At 33.2% G+C, this 23,031-nt stretch overlaps 1 protein-coding gene across 1 annotated transcript; it reads left to right on the plus strand.

The window, feature by feature from the left end:
* The first annotated feature begins 253 nt into the window (after positions 1-253).
* On the plus strand, positions 254-18,503 carry LOC143041849 (uncharacterized). Its single transcript, XM_076213954.1, has 5 exons — positions 254-387; positions 8,400-8,497; positions 9,544-9,828; positions 12,835-14,792; positions 16,814-18,503. Exons 2-5 carry the CDS (start codon positions 8,401-8,403, stop codon positions 17,018-17,020), a joined length of 2,547 nt encoding a protein of 848 aa, XP_076070069.1. The 5' UTR covers positions 254-387; position 8,400; the 3' UTR covers positions 17,021-18,503.
* Positions 18,504-23,031: the final 4,528 nt, after the last annotated feature.

Raw genomic sequence — 23,031 nt, forward strand, 5'->3', positions numbered from 1 at the left:
TCTACATGACAATCCAAAAGGTCAACGTCAAAAAACGTCATAATCCGTGAACTTATCACCTAATTATTACGCCAAACTTTGTAGATCAGTGAGTTTAATTAAAATTGCATAATTACTTTAAATAAAATAAAATTTTCTCTTCACAAAAGTCAAACTGTAAGACAGAAAAGCAAAAACAGTTCTCCAGTCTGTTCATAAATCATACTTTTAAGATTCCTGCATGCATTATTTTATTCCTGCGCGTAGAGTAAACTTCTTGTTACGTCATAGTAGGTCATTCTTCCACAACTACGACATCGTAGCAGAAGAACATAAAGAATCTTCAGAGTATTTTAAAAGTTTTACCGAAGATTCCGATTGCTGCAGAGCCGCATCATCGTTTTTCAAGTAAGTAAAACATTTCATTTACATGTGCTATAGGCTATACGTTATGGCTCCTACGTTATTGTATACGGACTTGTTTCATTGTTTGCAGACTTTATTTTTTGGTGTTGCTGTTGAATATGAAAAACGAGGAGCAAAATAAAAATTAGCTGTCATAAGCTAAAGTTGAAGAAAACTACCGCAGCGTCTTAAACATCACGTGTTTATTTATTTTTTATATATTAAACATCATTTTACTGCTTCAAAATCATACAAGTAAATAACTTGTAAGGATGAGATGCTTTCAACCCGATTTCCCGATATTAAATCTGCCGTCTGTATTTCCTGATCTTTGCTGAGGGTAATTTTTGTTTTTGATTTTTTTTATCTGTTAGATTTGAAATGTAATTCCAAATTGTTGGGTTACTTCATTTATTATTACTGAAGTTATTTATTTTATTTGTAATACTTGTAGATACGATTTTTGGGTATTTGCGCATACATGTAACGTTGCGCTCTTATGAATTGTTATATTTCCCGTTTTTAAAGTTTTATGACGTTTAGCCTTTTACGTACGTTAGTTACGTTGTCTAGTTTTTATTCATTACAAATTATTTGATATTCGGAGACACATCGTTATTTTTATAGAGAGATCATAATCGGTAAGAGATAATTTATGTACATTTTTAAGAACAATATTTATTTAAGGAAGAAATATGAAGAATTGTAAAAGTATTTATAAAGTAATATTTATTCAATTAACTTTTAATTTAACAAGTTATTCATTAAGCGTGAAAGAAAGTGTTTCTTATTGTTTGTTTAGTATTATGATTTTAGTGTTTTAAGTTATATTTTTACTTACGATGTATGTTTATGTGTATTTGTATTCTATTGTAGAGAATCGGTTGATATGATATAAAGTATAAGAAGCCAAAGTTAAATGTAATTTTGAAGAAATAAAAGATACTTATAGACCGCATACTCGAGTTATCGCCTTATATATAATTTGATGCCTGAATGATGTGATCCGCTACAATTCTCGATTACTCCAATAAGATGGATAGCGAAGAAGCGTATGAAGAATCTCGGAAGAGAAGAACAGTTAATTTGTCTCAGCTAACTAAGTTATACAATGAATTAGAAACAAAGATGATTTCACGGGATAATATGAAAACTGTAAAAACATTATTCACAAAATTGTGCGACCGATATGAACAATTTAAAACTGCACATCTGGAATGTTTGGATTTGTGTACAAACTCGGATATTTTTGAAACACTAGAAATGAACTTTGATAGTTCACAGAAAAACTTTACAGAATTTCGTGAAAGATTCAATGAGTGGATGCGCGAACCAGAAATTGCAAAAGATGAAGAAGACAAGAATAGCCGTGTCACGTCGGTGTCCCGGACTTCATCGTCAACACAGTATAGGCTGAAGCTAGCGAGGGCCAACCGCTTAAAGGCCGAGGTTCAAGTGAAGAAAATGGAAGAAAAACAAGAACTAGAACGCGCTCGTCGAGAAATAGAAATGAAAGAACAGATGTTAGAAAGAAAAAGTCAGCTAGAAGAAGCAAAGTTAGAAGAATCTGTGTGGCAAGAAGAAGAAGATACTGAGGTAACATTTAAGAACCAGCAAAACATAAACGTGCCATTTAACACAGAAAATAAGACACTTAATAATAAGGAACATGTTACAACAAAGAGTACAGAAAATGTCGTTTCAAGGATAGAGTGCACCACTGCCGGAAGTTTACAGTCAAGCAGCAGCATCGATACTGCATTCCAAAGATTAGCATCAACACTACAAGAAGGATTCAATCTACCTAAACCTGAACTTTTGACTTTTGATGGAAAACCCACAGATTACTGCAAATTTATAAAGAACTTTGAAACGAATGTTGAATGTAGAGTTACAGATGATCAGTTAAAGTTAAGTTATTTAATACAGTATTGTAAAGGTGAGGCTAAATCTTCGATTGAAGATTGTGTATTGTTAGAGAAAAAGGGTTATGAACGTGCTAGGTCTATTTTACACTCACGTTATGGCAGGTCACACATGATAGTTAGGTCTTATATAGAAAATCTTGTATATGGTGCCCCGATAAAGGCGTCAGATTTTGAGTCACTTTCAAAATTAGCTCTTGAAATGCAAAAGTGTGAGATAACTTTATCACAATTAGGATATGTTTCTGATATAGATAATACTGATAATCTTAGAAAGATTGTAAAGCGTTTACCTATGCATTTAAGGGTAAAATGGGTTGATATTGCTCATTCCATTACTGAAAATGGTAGAGAACCTAGATTTTCTGATTTAGCAAATTTTATTGATAAAAAGTCTCGTCTAGCTTCGTCAATGTTTGGTCTAGATCTCGTAAGAGAAAACTCAAATACATATAGAAAAGATATAGACAAACGTACTGATATGAATACAAGAGAAAAGGTATCTACATTTGCTTCTAATAATATGTATGACAGCAAGGCTACGACACAAGATCATAAATGTATTTGTTGTAATGGTACATGTAATAATTTAGAATTGTGTGTAAAATTCAAGTCTATGAGTTTAATCGATAGAGTCAATTTTGTAAGAACTGCTAAGCTATGTTTTAATTGTTTAAAGGGTAAACATTTTTCAAGGGACTGTAGAAAAGCTAAAATGTGTACTGTAGAAAATTGTAACTCTAAACATCACATTTTAATGCATAGTTGGGGTAAAAATAACAACACTGATCACACGGCTACAAAGGTAGGCATCCATTGTTCATCCGCCGGGACAGTTATTAAGAATTGTCTAGGAATTATACCCGTCGAGGTTAAAGGGTCAAATGGAAAAACTTGTCAAACTTATGCCTTGATTGATGATGGAGCGGATAAAACGTTATGTGACGAGCGTTTGATAAAAATGCTAGAAACCGAAAGTAGACCGGTTACATTTAAAATGACAACAGCAACAGCACAGCGAGTCCGACATGAAGGTCAAGAGGTTGACTTACATGTACAATCAGTTGGCAGCAACTGTCCGATAACACTTAGTAAGGTATGGTCAGTTAAAAATCTACCGATATCGACACACTCAGCCGCAAATAATAAAGATATTAAGAGTATTAAACACTTGTCAGATATTTATATACCAGAAATAAGCAGCAATAAAGTTCTGCTTCTAATAGGCACCGATACACCAGAAGCACATATTCCCATAGAAGTGCGTTCAGGAAGTAGTTATGAGCCATATGCCGTACGAACACGCTTAGGATGGATCGTTAGAGGACCAATCAACAACACAAGCACCAGTGATGTAGTTAACATCAATTTTGAGCATGCAGATAATGTACTTTTGCAGCAGCAGTTAGAGCGACTTTGGACCACTGATTTTCTCGATCAGCCTAGCACGGAAAAAGTATGCATGTCTCTGGAGGATAAACGCGCCTTGAAAACAATGGAGTCAACAATAGCCTATGAAGATGGACACTATAAACTCGGATTACCGTGGCGGGATGAAAATGTAAAATTGCCGAATAATTTGCCTTTAGCACATGCTCGATTAAATCAATTACACCGCAAATTGTCACATGATCCGAAGCTGCATGAGATGTACACAGCAACGGTAAGTGATTATATACAAAAAGGATATGCAAAGGAAGTTACTGATGTAAGTAATGAGTCAAGTCACATATGGTACCTTCCACACCACCCTGTCACAAATGAACATAAACCCGGAAAGGTGAGAGTAGTCTTCGACTGTGCAGCCAAATTTAAAGATGTTTCGCTAAATAGCCGATTATTACAAGGTCCAGACTTTATGAACAGCTTGGTAGGAGTTCTAATGAGATTTAGACAAGACCACATTGCATTAGCTGCTGATATAGAGGCTATGTTTCATCAAGTCCGCGTGAAAGACGATGACTGTGATGCTTTACGATTTTTATGGTGGCCTAATGGAAACTTAAAAGTACAGCCAAAATGTTACCAGATGCAGGTTCATCTGTTTGGTGCAACATCATCGCCCAGTTGTGCCGCATACGCATTGAAAAAGACAGCTATTGACAACGGTGAGTTATTTGAAACAGAGATAGCATCAACCGTAGAGAGAAACTTTTATGTAGACGACCTCTTGAAGTCAGTGGACACGGAAGAAAGGGCCGTTCAGCTTGCAACGGATTTACGAGAAATTATGAAACGTGGTGGATTCCGATTAACGAAGTGGTTAAGTAACAGTAAAGTCGTTATAAACGAAATACCGAATTCGGAACGAGCACCTTCAGTTGAAATTTTGAAGTCAAACACAGCTTTGCCGACCGATCGCGCACTAGGCGTAATATGGGACGTAAATGATGATGCCATCAAATATAAAGTCAAACTCGAGGAGAAGCCGCTGACAAGACGCGGAATAACTTCTACGGTAAGTTCGATATTTGATCCACTGGGACTCATAGCGCCAATCATTTTAAAAGGGAAGATTATATTACAAGATCTAAGTAAACAGCCAATTAAGCTTGGATGGGACGATCCTATACCAAAAGAAAAAGAAGAAGAATGGATAAAATGGAAATCGACACTGCCAGAAATTGAAAATATATCAATACCTAGATGCTTCAAGACAAAAGACATGAAAGAAATATCTGATGCTCAACTTCATATATTTAGCGATGGTTCTGAAATTGGTTATGGAGCATGCGCTTACTTACGTCTAGTAGACACTAATGGAAAAGTGAACTGTTCACTTATTCTGGGAAAATCTCGTTTAGCGCCATTAAAACAGACAACGATTCCCAGACTAGAGTTATCAGGTGCCGTTGTTGCTTGCAAACTTTACGAAATAATTAGAGACGAATTAGAGATTAAGATTGACAGCGTAGTATTTTGGACCGACTCTATGATAGTACTTGGATACATTAAGAATGAATCTCGTCGTTTTAAAACATTTGTTGCAAACAGATTAAGCAGCATTCACGAGTTGACATCACCAGGTCAGTGGCGATATGTAGATACAAGATCAAATCCTGCCGACATAGCATCTAGAGGCATTCTTGCAACAGAAAATAAACAGATCAAATTTTGGCTCCATGGACCAGAATTCTTGTTGAAAGACTCGTATGAATGGCCGAAACCAAAAGCTGTATCAACGGTAGACGAGCAAGACATTGAGATCAAAAGGGTCGTTATGATTAACTCAACTACAACTGATTCGATACGCGATATAATTACATACTTTTCAAACTGGCAAGTATTACAACGGACTGTAGCATGCACGGGGGGGTAACTTCCTCTTATTGGGTATACGGGGATGTGCCAAAAATATGGGTCATAATTTTGCGAGATTTTATATAAGAATGACCCTCCTTTTTAATGACATCCTATATTAAAATGCATTTACGTTTGATAACTGTATATTGATTTGGGGTATGCTCTACCTGGGAACAGTATATCTAACATTTATGTTCCTGGATCTACATATCATATATAAATATGCTATTGAGAATCTTACCTTATTAATGGTAAATTATTATATTAAATTAAGTCAGTTCATTTGAAAGTTCACCTTTCAAATAAGTTCCCAAATGAACCCCGGAAATTTGTCTCCTGATTTGATCTTCAATAACGTATTGAGGTCATATTTTAAATATTGTATATAAGTATAGGTCATTCTTTCTTAAATATTTATATAACTATAGGTACTGAATTTCAGTGAATGTTATATTAAAATGGGTACGTTTTTTATGGCAAAAATGGCACACCCCTACCAAAAAAATATCGAAGTTACCCCCCCGTGGTAGCATGGCTAATCCGTTTCAAGAAATATTGTATACGTCGTTTCTTAAAACGAGACGACGAAATAAAGACAGACAGCTTAAATGCTGATGAATTACAGGAAGCAACAAGGTATATATTGATACATGTACAACAAGAATCATTCTTAAATGAAATCAAAATGATTGAAAAGCAAAATCCTGTTAAGAAAGATAGTCGTTTAGCATCTTTAAATCCTGTTATGCATGATGGGTTATTGCGCGTCAAGGGACGTCTTAACTTGTCACTAAGCAAATGTCCGGTCATTATACCAAATTCTCATCACGTGACCACTTTGATAATCAGGTCGTTTCATGAACAAAATGGTCATACAGGAATGGCACAAGTGCTAGCATCATTACGGGAAAAGTATTGGATTTTAAAAGGACCTAGTACTGTCCGAACAGTTTTGAACAGGTGTGTAAGATGTAGACGATATCAAGCACCGCTTTGTTTTCAGAAGATGGCTTCTGTTATAGACGATCAGAAAACTCCTGATAAACCACCATTTACCTTTGTTGGAATAGACTACTTTGGTCCATTAAATGTTAAAGTTGGACGTTCAGTCGTTAAAAGATACGGTTGCCTTTTTACATGTCTGACAACAAGAGCTGTTCACATAGAAGTAGCTCATAGTTTGACTACAGATTCCTTTATTTCTGCTTTCCAACGTTTTACGAGCAGGCGAGGCATACCTGAAACGGTGTATAGTGATAACGGGACAAATCTTGTCAGTGGAGAATCGGAACTTCGGAAATATATTGATCAATGGAACAAAACAAAAATATCCAGTTACATGTCACACAAGGATATTAATTGGACTTTCAATCCGCCAAACGCTAGTCATCGTGGTGGTGTATGGGAAAGAATGATTCGTACGACACGCAAAATTCTCAGAGCTCTTGCAAATGAACAACTGCTTACCGATGAACAGTTACTAACCTTTATGGCTGAAGCCGAAAGAATCGTCAATGATAGACCGATAACAGCAGTCAGTAATGATTCTCGAGATTTGCCAGTTCTCACACCGAATATGTTATTACTAATGAAAAACAACACTTCAATACCGCAAGGGGTGTTTGACGAGAAAGATGTGTATGCTAAAAGGTGGTGGAAGCAGATACAATACTTAGCCAATGTATTCTGGAGACGTTGGTTACGTGAATATTTGCCAACTTTACAACAGAGAAATAAATGGCAAAGAGAACAACGAGATGTAAAGATTGACGACATTGTAATCGTTGCAGATGACCATACATCGAGAGGACAGTGGCCATTGGGCCGAGTAATTGATGTCATTAGGAGCCGCGATAGTCTTATACGTAGTTGTGTGATCAAAACAAAAGAGTCAAAATTTTTAAGACCAGTAACTAAATTATGCATACTTGAATGTTCTCAATAGAATTTACAATAATTAATTGATATTTTATTAGTTTTTTGTGTGATGACAATTTTAAGAAATGTCATGGTGGGGAGTGTTAGATTTGAAATGTAATTCCAAATTGTTGGGTTACTTCATTTATTATTACTGAAGTTATTTATTTTATTTGTAATACTTGTAGATACGATTTTTGGGTATTTGCGCATACATGTAACGTTGCGCTCTTATGAATTGTTATATTTCCCGTTTTTAAAGTTTTATGACGTTTAGCCTTTTACGTACGTTAGTTACGTTGTCTAGTTTTTATTCATTACAAATTATTTGATATTCGGAGACACATCGTTATTTTTATAGAGAGATCATAATCGGTAAGAGATAATTTATGTACATTTTTAAGAACAATATTTATTTAAGGAAGAAATATGAAGAATTGTAAAAGTATTTATAAAGTAATATTTATTCAATTAACTTTTAATTTAACAAGTTATTCATTAAGCGTGAAAGAAAGTGTTTCTTATTGTTTGTTTAGTATTATGATTTTAGTGTTTTAAGTTATATTTTTACTTACGATGTATGTTTATGTGTATTTGTATTCTATTGTAGAGAATCGGTTGATATGATATAAAGTATAAGAAGCCAAAGTTAAATGTAATTTTGAAGAAATAAAAGATACTTATAGACCGCATACTCGAGTTATCGCCTTATATATAATTTGATGCCTGAATGATGTGATCCGCTACATTATCCATTAATGATTATTGAAGGCAGTGCAAGCAAAACAATATTATAGACTGCTTACACGACACAATTATAGGTTAAGGCGGTTTATCACAAAAAGTGTTAACATTTTTATTTTGTTTCAGAATGCCAGTGTTTCCTTCTCCAGGGCGCAAGTCTCGGTCTTTCCGTCGGAAATCATCACCGAAGAGTGTAGATGACATGATCCTTGCTCAGGAAAAGGGTGAGTAAATTGTCAGTCTGAAACTTAAATGGTTTGTAATGTTTAAATAAAATAATTAGTTCTAACCTGAATATACCAAGTAGGTCAAACTGTAATTGAAAACTAAACTAACAGTAAGATTGACACAAGCCAAGGTATGTACCTACACAGACTAAGCAATATTAAGTTAGATTGACACAAGGTTTATGGCTACATATGCTAGCAATTAAGTTAGATTGACAACAGGTTTGTAACTAAATAGACTAAGCAGTTAAGTAAGATTGACACCAGGTATGTGGTTAATACACAGACTTAGCAGTTAAGTTAGATTGTCACAAGGTATGTGGTTACACAGACTTAGCAGTAAAGTTAGATTGAAACAAGGTATGTGACTACACAAACTAAGCAGTAAAAATAGAATGACTGACACATGGTATTTGGCTACATAGACTTAGCAGTAAAGTTAGATTGACACATGGTATGTGGTTACACAGACTAGTCTAGGGAGTAAAGCTAGATTGACGCAAGGTATTTGACTACACAGACTAGGCAATAAAGTTAGATTGACACAAGGTATGTGACTACACAGACTAGGCAGTAAAGTAAGATTGACACAAGGTATGTGGCTACACAGACTAACCAGTTAAGCAAGATTGACACAAGGTGTGTGGCTACACAGACTTAGCAGTTAAGTTAGATTGACACAAGGTATATGGCTACACAGACTAAGCAGTTAAGTTAGATTGACACAAGGTATGTGGCTACACAGACTAACCAGTAAAGTAAGATTGACACAAGGTATGTGGCTACACATAATAGGGAGTAAAGTTAGATTGACACAAAGTATGTGGCTACATAGACTAACCAATAAAGTAAGATTGTCACAAAGTATGTGTCTACACATACTAATTAAGCAGTAAAGCAGTAATTGATACACCTAGTATTTTGCTACTCAGATGAGAGGGTCAAACAAACTCCATCACAAGAGATGGAAAAGAGGGCCATACAATTTCCATCAACATCACTTGAAGAGGTAATAAGATCATTTTTCTCATTTAATATTATAGAGTCTACCAGAACACCACCATCACCACAATTGAAAGAGATTATCAAATTTTCTCCATCGCCACCACCACTTGATATTGAAGAAGTGATAAAATCATTTTCATCTCTAAACATTGACGAACAGACCACAACACCAAAAGTTGAGAAGGTGACTAGAATGAGAATGTCACCAAAGATAACAGAGCTGGTTAAATTACTACCATCACATGAGGTAGATATTGAGGCCACAGAAACTTCATTACCAGTTGCAGTGCATATTGCTTCACCAAACATTGGACATGATGGAGGTAATAATTTTTCCATTTTTTAAAATAAACTTCAATCAAGCGTACAAAAGAGGACACTCTGACCAGATTTACAGTTGATTTTGATTATATTCAATAGCTGTCCTGTGTAATAACAACTTTCAGTAAACATAGAACCATTGAATCTGATTTTAATAAACATGAAGTTAGGATGAAGCTGGTTAGACACAGGAGATAGACATACATCCCTTCAATTTAGTGCTGTGCATGTTTCTACTGTATTAGGGGGCCTCAGTACCCAAGTGGTCAAATTAGTTTCTACTGCTATAAGCCAAAATTTGTTCCTGTGAAAAAAAATTTCCGGTGGAACTTGAATCACAGGAAGTATTTTCTGGGAGATTGACTTTTTTCACAGATAATTTCTGTTTAATTTGTTCTATCAATATAAAATAAGTTCCACACTTTTATAGAAAATAAAAATGTCCAATATATATTTCAATTTCAGACATCAAATAGTATATCAAACAAAGTTGTTATCAGTTATATATGAAGAAATGTTTTATTGTCATCGACTCATTGTCCTTGGAACCTCACTGTTTGACCTCTGGTCCCTATTTTTACTTCTAAGGTTTAAACAGACAATCATTAATATATTTTGAGTAATCCTCATTAGGCCAAATAAAATAAAATGTGTATTACTGTTTCCTATTACCCTACCCTCCCTATTTTTAGCTTTAAAAAAGCTTACATTTAAGTTTCTTTGTCATTTTTCAATAAGCACTATAAAGTCAGAATGTCAGATCTCTCAGAAAAGTTTTTTTGCTGCAAACCTTAATAGAAAAAAATCGAAGTATAAATGGAAAGATGTTTTGAATATATTTGTGTGTTGCAATGAATTATGTATTATAACGACTTTTTAAATGATGCATAAAGATATACAGAAATTTCAGGTCATGGGAGATTATGCTGTACTACTATGAAAAAATGTTTATGATTTAGGCTTTGCCATTGTATTTGAAAACAAAAACAAAAAGCAAAGTTTCAAGGAAAGGAGTTTTGATTATACTTGTGTTTTGCAATGAATTATGTTATAATGGCTTTTTAAATGATGCATAAAGATATATGCAGAAATTTCAGTTCAGGGCAGGTGATGCTGTACTATTATGTAAAAGACTTGTTTAGATCAAGTTTTTGATAAAGGCTTTGAAATAGCATTTAAAAATAAAACTATAATTGAAAAATTAAAAAGATACCAGTAATATAATATACAATATTCATTAAGTCAACATTTTCTGTTTATGATGTTTTTTTTTTTTTCAATAATTTGTACAATTCCAGCAAAGGGGAGATAATTCAGTGTTCAATGTAAGGTAATTTAGATGTTTTCTATTTGATGTTGCATGTTTGTCTTTATTATCTAACATTTCAATTAACCTAATTCAGTTTGTTCTCTGTTTATGCTTCCTCTGTCTTAATTTAATTTATGCACTGCACTGTGAGATTTCAATGGGTAGTGGTTGTTTCTGTGTCATTTATAGTTGCTGTTTTATACCTTTTTTTAAAAATATATATATACAAGTGTGGACACAGATCAGTGCGGATAGTATGTTTGGATGTTTGACAGTGTTTTGTAAGACAAAAGAAGTTCTATGTTTTTCCCATATTATTAACTGTGTTGCACAATATGACAACCAACCTGAGCATTAGGAGAGTTGTTTATTTAATATTTACTTTTTTATGTTCAACCAAAGCTTTTAAAATTTTAATATGTTGTTACTGACAACAAAATGAAGGTCAAGTTCAATAATGATGATTTTGACTTTTACCGTTCAGGAGTTATGGTTCTTGAAAGATTGAAAAATGGCATTTCCAGTCGTGTCCGTGCATTTACGCATGAACTGTTCAACTAAAGCTTCCCAAATTTTAATATGTTGTTACTGATGAAAAAATGAAGGTCAAGTACAATAATGTCGATTTTGACTTTTACCATTCAGGGGGTTATGGTTCTTGAAAGATCGAAAAATGACATTTCCATTCATGTTGTATTTACTCATGAACCATTCAACCCAAGCTTTTCAAATTTGAATATGTTGATACTGATGACAAAATGGAGGTCAAATTTGATATTGACGATTTTCACTTTCACCATTCAACAGTTACAATGTATGGTTCTTGTGATATTGCCAGGACACAAATAAATGTTAATAAATTTGGTTTGCTGTCGTTGTGACAGCCTCTTGTTGAAACATACTGTTATTAATTATATTATATAAATAAGAAAGTAATTTTACTTAATGAATGGCTATTCATTTTGTATTTATTGAACCATAAAATTCATTTTTCACTCTTCACATTGAATAATCTGCGAAGCGGATTGTGTCAAAAATGAGTTTTATGGTTCAATAAATTCAAAATAAATGATTGCCATTCATTATAAATAAATTGCTATCAAAAATAAGACTCAAATAACGTTTTATATTATTTATATTAACAATAACAACGTACACACATGTTGGCGTATGAATACACAACATCAGAATGGGCATGTCGCCATAAAAATTGACAACATTGAAAATAAAAGTAATACTTTAAACCAATCAGAAGACAGATTAGGAGAAAACATTTTTTTTTTTCAATACTTTGTGTTTGAAATTTTCACGTTTTGTTTGTTATTATTTTTTTTATACCGATATATTTGTCATAGAAAAATGAAAAATGTTCACCTTTATAGATGATACTTTTTAAATTTGTTTATTTTAAGATGCATAATTTTATCATATTTTTAAAGTTTTTTTGTGATTAAATTAAAAGTGGACTGCACTTGAAGAAGCAAAATAAAAATCTGAAAATAAATACTTTAACTTACAATTTTTTTCATTCTTATAGACACTGCACTTGTAGAAGAAATTATCTCAAAATGCATACTTTCATCATCTTTTCAAAAAATTTTGGTGAACAAAATTACAGTTCATTGCACTTGTAGAAAAATCTGAAAATCTATGCTTTACCTTGAAGTTTTCTTTTATTGTTTAATGGTTTTTTTTACAGAGATGATTATAGCAGGAACTGCATTTACTACTCCTAGAGCTATCAAGATAGATATTACTACTCCTAGAGCTATCAAGATTGATACTGCTACTCCTAGAGCTATCGAGATTGATACTACTGTTCCTAGAGCTATCAAGATTGATACCACTACTCCTAGAGATATCAAGATTGATACTACTACTCCTAGAGCTATTGAGATTGATACTACTACTCCTAGAGCTATCAATATTGATACTACTACTCCTAGAGCTATCAAGATTGATACTACTACTTCTAGAGCCATTGCGATTGATTCTACTACTTATAGAGCTATCAAGATTGATACTACTACTCCTAGAGCTATCGAGAACGATACTACTACTCCTAGAGCTATCAAGATTGATACGACTACTCCTAGAGCTATTGAGATTGATACTGCTACTAGAGCTATCGAGATTGATACTTCTACTCCTAGAGCTATCACAATTGGTATTACTACTCCTGGAGCTATCAAGATTGATACTACTACTCCTAGAGCTATTGAGATGGATACTACTACTCCTAGAGCTATCAAGATTGATACTACTACTCCTAGAGCTATCAAGATTGATACTCCTACTCCTAGAGCTATGAAAATTGGTATTACTACTCCTAGAGCTATTGAGATTGATACTACTACTCCTAGAGCTATCAAGAATGCTACTTCTACTCCTAGAGCTATCAAGAATGATACTACTACTCCTAGAGCTATCAAGATTGATACGACTACTAGAGATATTGAGATTGATACTACTACTCCTAGAGCTATCAAGATTGATACTTCTACTCCTAGATCTATCAAGATTGATACTACTACTCCTAGAGCCATTGGGATTGATTCTACTACTTATAGAGCTATCAAGATTGATACTACTACTCCTAGAGCTATCAAGATTGATACGATTACTCCTAGAGCTATTGAGATTGTTACTACTACTCCTAGAGCTTTTGAGATTGATACTTCTACTCCTAGAGCTATCAAAATTGGTACTACTACTCCTGGAGCTATCAAGATTGATACTACTACTCCTAGAGCTATTGAGATTGATACTACTACTCCTAGAGTTATCAAGATTGATACTACTACTCCTAGAGCTATGAAGATTGATACTACTACTCCTAGAGCTATTGAGATTGATTCTACTACTCCTAGATCTATCAAGATTGATACTACTACTCCTAGAGCTATCAAGAATGATACGACTACTCCTAGAGCTATCAAGAATGATACTACTACTCCTAGAGCTATTGAGATTGATACTACTACTAGAGCTATCAAGAATGATACTACTACCCCTAGAGCTATCAAGAATAATACTACTACTCCTAGAGCTATCAAGAATGACACTATTACTCCTAGAGCTATCAAGATTGATACGACTACTCCTAGAGCTATTGAAATTGATACTACTACTCCTAGAGCTATTGAGATTGATACTTCTACTCCTAGAGCTATCGATATTTATTCTACTACTCCTAGAGCTATCGAGATTGATACTACTACTAGATCTATCAAGTTTGATACGACTACACATGCCATTGATGGCCATGATCGACTCAAGAAGAAGGATAAAGTGCTCATAAACTCAAAGCTAGACGTGCCAAAATCTAAGAAGAAAAAGCCTATTGTTCCTCCTCTTGATCTGTCAAAACTTGGTGAGCGCAAAGTTTTGCCACCATTGAAGAATGCACCAAAAGCACCAAGAAAAGGTGTAAACATGAATTCTTTAGCCAAGGAAAACTTCACTGATTTTAACATTGGTAACAACAGGAGAATAAAGGCTCCAGAACCAAAGCTGTCCAACAGTACACCTATCCTGCAGAATCATGTTTTTGTGAGACAAGCATCTTCTGTAAGAGATAACAGAAAAACATATCCAAATAAAACTGATACACTAAATGGTCCAAGGAACCAGCATGATAAGAAGACTGTCAGACAGGTAAGATAAAATATAATGTTGACTGATGCCATTAATGAAAGGGACAATAAGATAATATCACCTGATAAGAGGACTGTCGGAAAGGTAAGATAAAGTATAATGTTGACTGCTGCCATTAATAAAAGGGACAATAAGATAAGATTATATCACCTGATAAGAGGACTGTCAGACAGGTAAGATAATGTATAATGTTGACTGATGCCATTAATAAAAGGGACAATAAGGTAATACCACCTGATAAAAGGACTGTCAGACAGGTATTATAAAATATAATGTTGACTGGTGCCATTAATTAAAGGGACAATAAGGTAATATCGCCTGATAAGAAGACTGTCAGACAGGTATTATAAAATATAATGTTGATTGGTGCCATTAATTAAAGAGACATAAGGTAATAGTGCCTGATAAGAGGACTGTCAGACAGGTAAGATAAAATATAATGTTGACTGATGCCATTAATAAAAGTGACAATAAGGTTATATCACCTGATAAGAGGACTGTCAGACAGGTATGATAAAATATAATGTTGACTGGTGGCATAAATAAGAAGGACAATAACGTAATATCGCCTGATAAGAGGACTGCCAGACAGGTAAGATAATGTATAATGTTGACTGATGCCATTAATAAAAGGGACAATAAGGTAATATCATCTGATAAGACTTGCAGACAGGTAAGATAAATTATTATGTTGACTGATGCCATTAATAAAAGGAACAATAGGGTAATATCATCTGATAAGAGGACTGTCAGACAGGTACTGTAAGATAAAATATAATGTGACTGGTGTCATTAATGAAAGGGACAATAGGGTAATATCATCTGATAAGAGGGCTGTCGGAAAGGTAAGATAAAATATAATGTGACTTGTGTCATGAATGAAAGGGACAATAGGGTAATATCATCTGATAAGAGGACTGTCAGACAGGTAAGATAAAATATAATGTGACTTGTGTCATGAATGAAAGGGACAATAGGGTAATATCATCTGATAAGAGGACTGTCAGACAGGTACTGTAAGATAAAATATAATGTGACTGGTGTCATTAATGAAAGTGACAATAAGGTAATATCATCTGATAAGAGGACTGTCAGACAGGTAAGATAAAATATAATGTGACTGGTGTCATTAATGAAAGGGACAATAAGGTAATATCATCTGATAAGAGGACTGTCAGACAGGTAAGATAAAATATAATGTGACTGGTGTCATTAATGAAAGGGACAATAAGGTAATATCATCTGATAAGAGGACTGTCAGACAGGTAAGATAAAATATAATGTGACTGGTGTCATTAATGAAAGGGACAATAAGGTAATATCATCTGATAAGTGGACTGTCAGACAGGTAAGATAAAATATAATGTGACTGGTGTCATTAATGAAAGGGACAATAAGGTAATATCATCTGATAAGAGGACTGTCAGACAGGTAAGATAATGTATAATGTTGACTGATGCCATTAATAAAAGGGACAATAAGGTAATATCATCTGATAAGAGGACTTGCAGACAGGTAAGATAAATTATAATGTTGACTGATGCCATTAATAAAAGAAACAATAATGTAATATCATCTGATAAGAGGACTGTCAGACAGGTTAGATAAAATATAATATTGACTGATGCCATTAATAAAAGGGACAATAAGGTAATATCACCTAATAAGAGGGATGTCAGGCAGGTAAGATAAAATATAATGTTGACTGGTGTCATTAAAAAAAGGGACAATAATAATTTAAAAAAAAGGTAATATCACCAGATTGGAGGACAGTAAGGCAGATAAAATAAAATGTATTATTCCACCGTTTATACATATTGATCATGTTGATGGTTTATAATCTGGTATATATTATAATTTTATTGGTTGAGACTTTCCCACGTGTCATTGACCAAATCTGCATGTTCCCCTTTGAAATATCATATGTAAATTTGTCTCCTGAAAAAATACCAATGGAAGAAGGTGATATGCAAGCAAACTTCTTATTATAATCACTTTAATCTATTTACCATTTTTTCTAGGTTATATACAAGAATAAGCCAGTAATTACAAGGAGAGATGAGGGCACACAATTAGAGGTTCTCAAGCTCCCTGATATTGTTAAAGGATCCCAGTTGATAGATAAATCCAAGATTGCACCAAAGCAATCCTATGAATCCAGAAGAACTGCTCAAAGGCGTACAGCTAGGAAACCTGCTAACCAGGAGAGACCACCATTTTGTTTTTAGATCAAGTCTTCTTCATATTTCTCACACTTATACATACATCATTCTATATAGGTCAAACTATTTTCAGCATTTATACTGAATATATGTTGAATCATTTCAATTTAGTAATCTATGATTGGTGAAGTTTATGTTTTGATATTTTCAGTATATATTATATCTCAGGGAATCAAATTTACAGAATTTAAATTTATTTATATATCCTGCCCTTTTATCATTGTTTTATACATAGCTGTATTTTTATGCTATGTTGCTTTATCTTAGTTTTTGAATTTTTCTTTAAATTAAAATATTTTATAAAATACAATATCCTGAACATTATTACTATAAGTCAGATCGGTTGATCTTTTCCTTTATGCCAAACCATTTATTCAACCTTCCATACTGAACTCTTAGATTATTGCAAGTCAGAAATTAAAAGGTCACTGGGATCTAATTTTTATTCATGTTAAAATCTGATAAGGTTCAATTTAAATCCAAAAATCAGTTTATATCTTTTATATTTTTTTAGTGTGGAGAAAAAGGGCTTTCATTTTTTATCTCATTTTTTTTTAATTTACTGATAAAAAACTGCATTGCTCTAAAACCTGTTGAATTAAATTTAACCAAAACAGCACAGAATTTAAATTTTGCATCAGTACTACATGATTTGGAGACAGGGTGCGACCTCTTGTTTGCATGAATAGGTCGTAAGTCACTGGCGTGTATGAAACAAGACCGTAAACTTGACCTGCTACAAATCAGATAGTTACCATTTGGTCTGAGCTTCAAAATTTTCTTTTTAAAGGGTAAGGGTTAGGTATTTTGGTCTGGGATTTTAAATTTTCTTTTTTTAAGAGTGCGGGCGTGATCTGGTATTTTGGTCTGGGATTCAAAAATTTTCTATTTGAGATCATTTTAGCAAGAGTAATGCAGTTTATGCATCATATTGTTTTTGTAAATTCAGATTAAAAAAATTCAAAACTTTTTTTTAAAATTGGACTTTTTAAATTATAGATCTGTATTTTGTTTTGATAGAAAATTTGCAAATTTACTATTTTATTTATATTTTTTTCATATTTTATTGAATATTTTTCCTTTTATTAAAACTGTACTCAAATTTTAAATACAACCTTAATTCCATGTTATTTTTCTCAAAGTGCAATAATATTCTTTGGTTACTTAACTTTTTTTTTCTTTTTTTTCCAAAGGAAATTATAAAGGTGACATTGCTTTTAATTAAGCTGCATTTTTAGTAACACATACAATAATCTGAAATGGATTCTCTTATTATTTTTGTTCTAATCTAAAACTTTCGGATTTTTTTTGTATGCGATAACAATTCAATAAACAAATTATAGGCAGCTTACCCCTTTTTTATGTACTTTTTCTGGATTTTTTATACCTCATTTGCTGAATACTCTGTGCCAAAGCGCAATTACATTGTCTATATATGTAAATATTATTGTTGAATAAAATTATGCAAAGAAATATATAGATATAGAAAGATGTGGTGGGATAGTCTGTTTTTATCCAATATATATATATATATATGTGAGGGAGCAATTTAATCCAACAGATATGAACAACGGAAATAATTGTCAATGAGACAGACACCTTAATACACATATTATGAAACGAGATATTAAGCAGAGAACAACCTGCTGTCCTTAATGATTATATATTCGAGACGAGACTCACAAAAATAAACCTAACCACCAAAACTTTACATTGACAGATGAACCATGAAAATAAGGTCATTTATATGATACCTACTAGACAGACATGTACAACTTACAATCATAAAATACACCAAATATAGTTGGCCTATTGCTTATAGTATCTGAGATACAGACTAGACCAGGAAGCCTAACATTTGTTTAATTAATGAACAATAAAAATGAAGTCACGGTCCGACGAACACTACCAGAAAATATGTTTGCCATACCACGGCCGTAAATTACATGCAGGCATGTAGCTAGGCAGTTGCATCCTATAGTGGGCTGGCCAAAAAAAAAAAAAAAATAATAACCCCAGAAAATTTAAAAAAAATTGGTTAAATCCTGCATTATTTTAAAAGCACTGGTTGTTGATTTAACTTGGGCCCACAAGGTGTATATCATAATAGCAGGGTGTGTTCGATTTTTAGATCTGTATTATATCGCTGAACGGTACCCAATTCCTTTGAACACGTAAAATTTTCCCGTCAATATACTTAGCACGATATTTCCCTGTGGCTCGTTCTCGGCATATTAAAAATTCTGCTGTCTCGCCATATGAGTCTGAGGTTGAAACTGTTCCCTATTCGAAAGACATAGGCTCTATTGCTAATGGGTATAAATGATATCCCATACCCTGATGACATGCCACAAAAGGTCAGAGATGGAAAACCTTTACGTCTAATAAGAAGATTGGGTCAAAATGTACAATAGAGCAAGCAATCAAACACATACAGTTCTACCGAAATAGAAAACAAATGCTATCGATTCTGTTAGCCTTGCCAGTTGTGATAGATCGTTTTCTGCGCTACATCACCTTTAAACATGGAACAGGTCAACAATGACATAAAGCAGATTGTTTGGTCTGGCTATATATACATATCAGTGACAATGTTTGCAATATTGAATGTACTATTAGGTCTATACTGAGAAGTGCTAAAGAGATGGGATTCGTTCGATCACAGAAAAATTGCATAAGTATTTGACAAAGCTTAACGAACTAAAACTTTCAGTATAAACAAACAGTGCTACGTTATAATAATGTAATGATTTTATAGGGTTATGTGTATGCGTTATATTACCTAAATATAACAATCCTATGCTTGAGTCATTAGTCGTCTAATAGGTCGCTCATCAATGTGGGGACGTCCGATCTGGATAACAACTAGGGTAATGACTGTCAAATATACCATGGGGAATTCCGGAATTCCTTAATATGACGTGGTAGTTGTCCGAATGTACATTGGTAATAGTAAGACTAGTTATATGTAGTTCCGAGTATACCATATTCATAACATTCCTCCCTCTTTCATAGAAATGGACCGCTTCTAGAATAACGTCATGGCACCTTCTTTTATATCTCAACACTAAATTGTTTAAACTGTTTGATGTTTAAATGCGAGAAAATACATCCTTAATTTGAAATCCTTGGAATACACTAGTCCGTAAAGTTGTAGTTGATACACATAGGGTTGATACATGCAGATAGATTCTCCATTGTTATACATTATAAAACTATAATCATTTAAGTTATGAAAAACAGCTGTCCTTTTCCTTCTGTAAACAAATATATAAAACAATCTCTATATACGATTATGACGATAATGAGCTATATTGTATCGTAAAGGTTTATTTTAAAACGTCCTATACAATATTATTGATAACATAGCTGTAGTTTCAACACGACATCTTGTGATTGCTGAACAAGTTCGTCTATTCAAAGGATAGCCAATTTGGAAGTAGAAGTATTCAAAGAATACAATATGCATGTCTCTTAAAACGCCAATGCTAAATATGAAATGAATATCCTTTCCACCTCCTCCCTCTTCCATAAAAACAATGATTCTATTCTAAAAACATTAGTTGCGTACGCTACAATTTATTTGGGGTAAAATAGTTCACTTCGTTGTAAAGATCCTACCAGTAGAAATCTTGGAAGAAAGGATATTTCTTGTATAAGAAAGTGACATATAAATGTTTAATATGAATAAAATGATGCCGACATAAACCTAAAGTAAAACTGAAATTATTGTAGTTTTTATGCAGAAACATCAGTTTAAAATGAATAAATGGATGGATTGTCTCTTGCTCATTGATGTCCAGTAGCGAATATCTAAAGACATGAATTTCATACAATTAGATATGCATTTCGAATATAAAATTTAAAAAAACTAAACCACTAGTTTTCTGAACCAACACTGTTACGGCCAGAAATTACCTTTAAATTGTAGCCAACAAAAGACACAAATCAATAATAAAATTTAACAATATTTATTATACAAAAGTTTACAAGAAGTATTACACAAATATTACTGTCAACTTAACTGTCAAAATATGAGTCCAATCTTTTATCTTTATCTGTATCCAGTTATCTTTCGGAATCCAATCTGAATATTACGGTCACAGTCCAGTATGATGTTGTTTGTAGAATAAAAGTGTCAATCCAAATGCTATGAATATTAATGTCTATTGATGTCTAAGTTCAAGTCCAAGAGTGATCGTTTAACTTTAGTGTCTGTATATATATAGTTTTCATGGAAGATTCTAGAACAGTCTATAATGGAACATCCTAGAAAGTTACAACAGAAGTTTCTAGTAAAATGTAGAAGTTTATATAACGCATCTTTTATTAGGATCATTCTGGAAAGTTCCAATCATTCTGTAATTGTTCCAGTGATTTCTAAACTGCACAGTTCTAAGATTATTCTGTAAACAACTATCAGGCCATACAACACAAATTAGGCCAACATAAATAAATACAATAATTACAATATCATAACACCTCCCCCTTAAAAGAAGTTTTAGTGTAACAAAAACTTATCATGAATAATATGAACAAAAATACATAGTATATACAAAGTGTTTTAATAAGCTCTAGATAAAACATCTGCTATTACATTATCTTTACCCTTAATATGTTTTACAATAACATCATATTCCTGTAACAATAAACTCCACCTAGTCAACCTCTGATTCTTGTTTCTCATTTTATGTATGAAGGTGAGAGGATTATGATCAGTACAAACAAGAATAGGATATACAGTGGGATTCAAATATACATCAAAATGTTGAAGTGCTGACAACATTGCAAAACACTCTTTTTCAATAGTTGAATAATTTTTTCTGATGTTTATCTAATTTCTTGGAAAAATATGATATAGGTTTCTCAACATTATCATCTGTCTCTTGATATAAAACAGCTCCAATTCCTACATCGCTTGCATCAACAGCAAGTTTAAATTGTTTTTCAAAGTCTGGAGTAATCAGAACCGGACTATTAAGTAAAAGTGATTTGCTATTTTCAAAAGCGTTTTGACAATTTTCACTCCAGAAAAATTTAGAATCTTTTCGTAAAAGATGAGTCAGTGGTTGAACCACAGTAGCAAAATTTGAACAAAATTTTCTGTAAAATCCAATCATGCCTAAATATCTCATAAGTTGTTTTCTATTTGTAGGAGGAGGAAATTTGGAAATAGCTTCCACTTTAGCCATAATAGGTTTCACTTGACCTTGGCCAACTGTATGCCCTAAATAATCAACAGTGGCCTGACAAAATTCACTTTTACCAAGATTAACAGTCAAATTTGATTGTGATAATCTATCAAAAGTATCATACAAATGTGTTAAATGCTGTTCCCAGCTATCACTACATACAATTAGATCATCAATATAAGCATAACAACAGTTTAAATCTTTTATAACATTATTGATCATTCTTTGAAATGTAGCTGGTGCACTTTTCATGCCAAACGGCATTACAGTATATTGAAATAAGCCATCTGGTGTAACAAAAGCTGATATTTCACGAGCTCTCTGTGTCAGTGGAACTTGCCAATAACCTTTCAACAAATCAAATTTGCTCACAAATTTTGCTTGACCAATGTTGTCAATACAATCGTCTATCCTTGGAATCGGATAGGAATCAGATTTTGAGACTGAATTTACTTTTCTGAAATCAGTCACGAAACGAAAGGTTTTATCTGGTTTTGGCACAAGGAGACAAGGAGAGCTCCATTCACTGTTACTCGGCTCAATAATATCATTGTCAAGCATATATTTAATTTCTTTTCTCATAGCTTCAAGTTTGAGTGGATTGAGCCGGTAAGGATGTTGCTTAATTGGAGAAGCATCTCCTACATCAACATCATGACAAACAGCAGTGGTTTTGTTTGGCACATCTGGAAAAAGATTTTTAAAAGAAAATACCAAAGTTTTTATTTCTTCTCTACGAGCAAAAGATAGATGTGCAAGTTTTGAGTCTAAATTTGACAAAATTTCTGAATTTTTCAATTTAACTGTCTCTTCCAAAGTTTTAGA

This window comes from Mytilus galloprovincialis, chromosome 8 (assembly GCF_965363235.1).
Source record: "Mytilus galloprovincialis chromosome 8, xbMytGall1.hap1.1, whole genome shotgun sequence".
NCBI classification, from domain to species: domain Eukaryota; kingdom Metazoa; phylum Mollusca; class Bivalvia; order Mytilida; family Mytilidae; genus Mytilus; species Mytilus galloprovincialis.

Excerpts from the sequence above, each read along its gene's own strand:
- LOC143041849 (XM_076213954.1), top strand. The coding sequence starts at position 8,401 with ATGCCAGTGTTTCCTTCTCCAGGGCGCAAGTCTCGGTCTTTCCGTCGG. Across the intron at positions 8,498-9,543 it reads GATCCTTGCTCAGGAAAAGG|AGTCTACCAGAACACCACCA; the intron begins GTGAGTAAATTG and ends TTAATATTATAG. Across the intron at positions 9,829-12,834 it reads AAACATTGGACATGATGGAG|AGATGATTATAGCAGGAACT; the intron begins GTAATAATTTTT and ends TTTTTTTTACAG.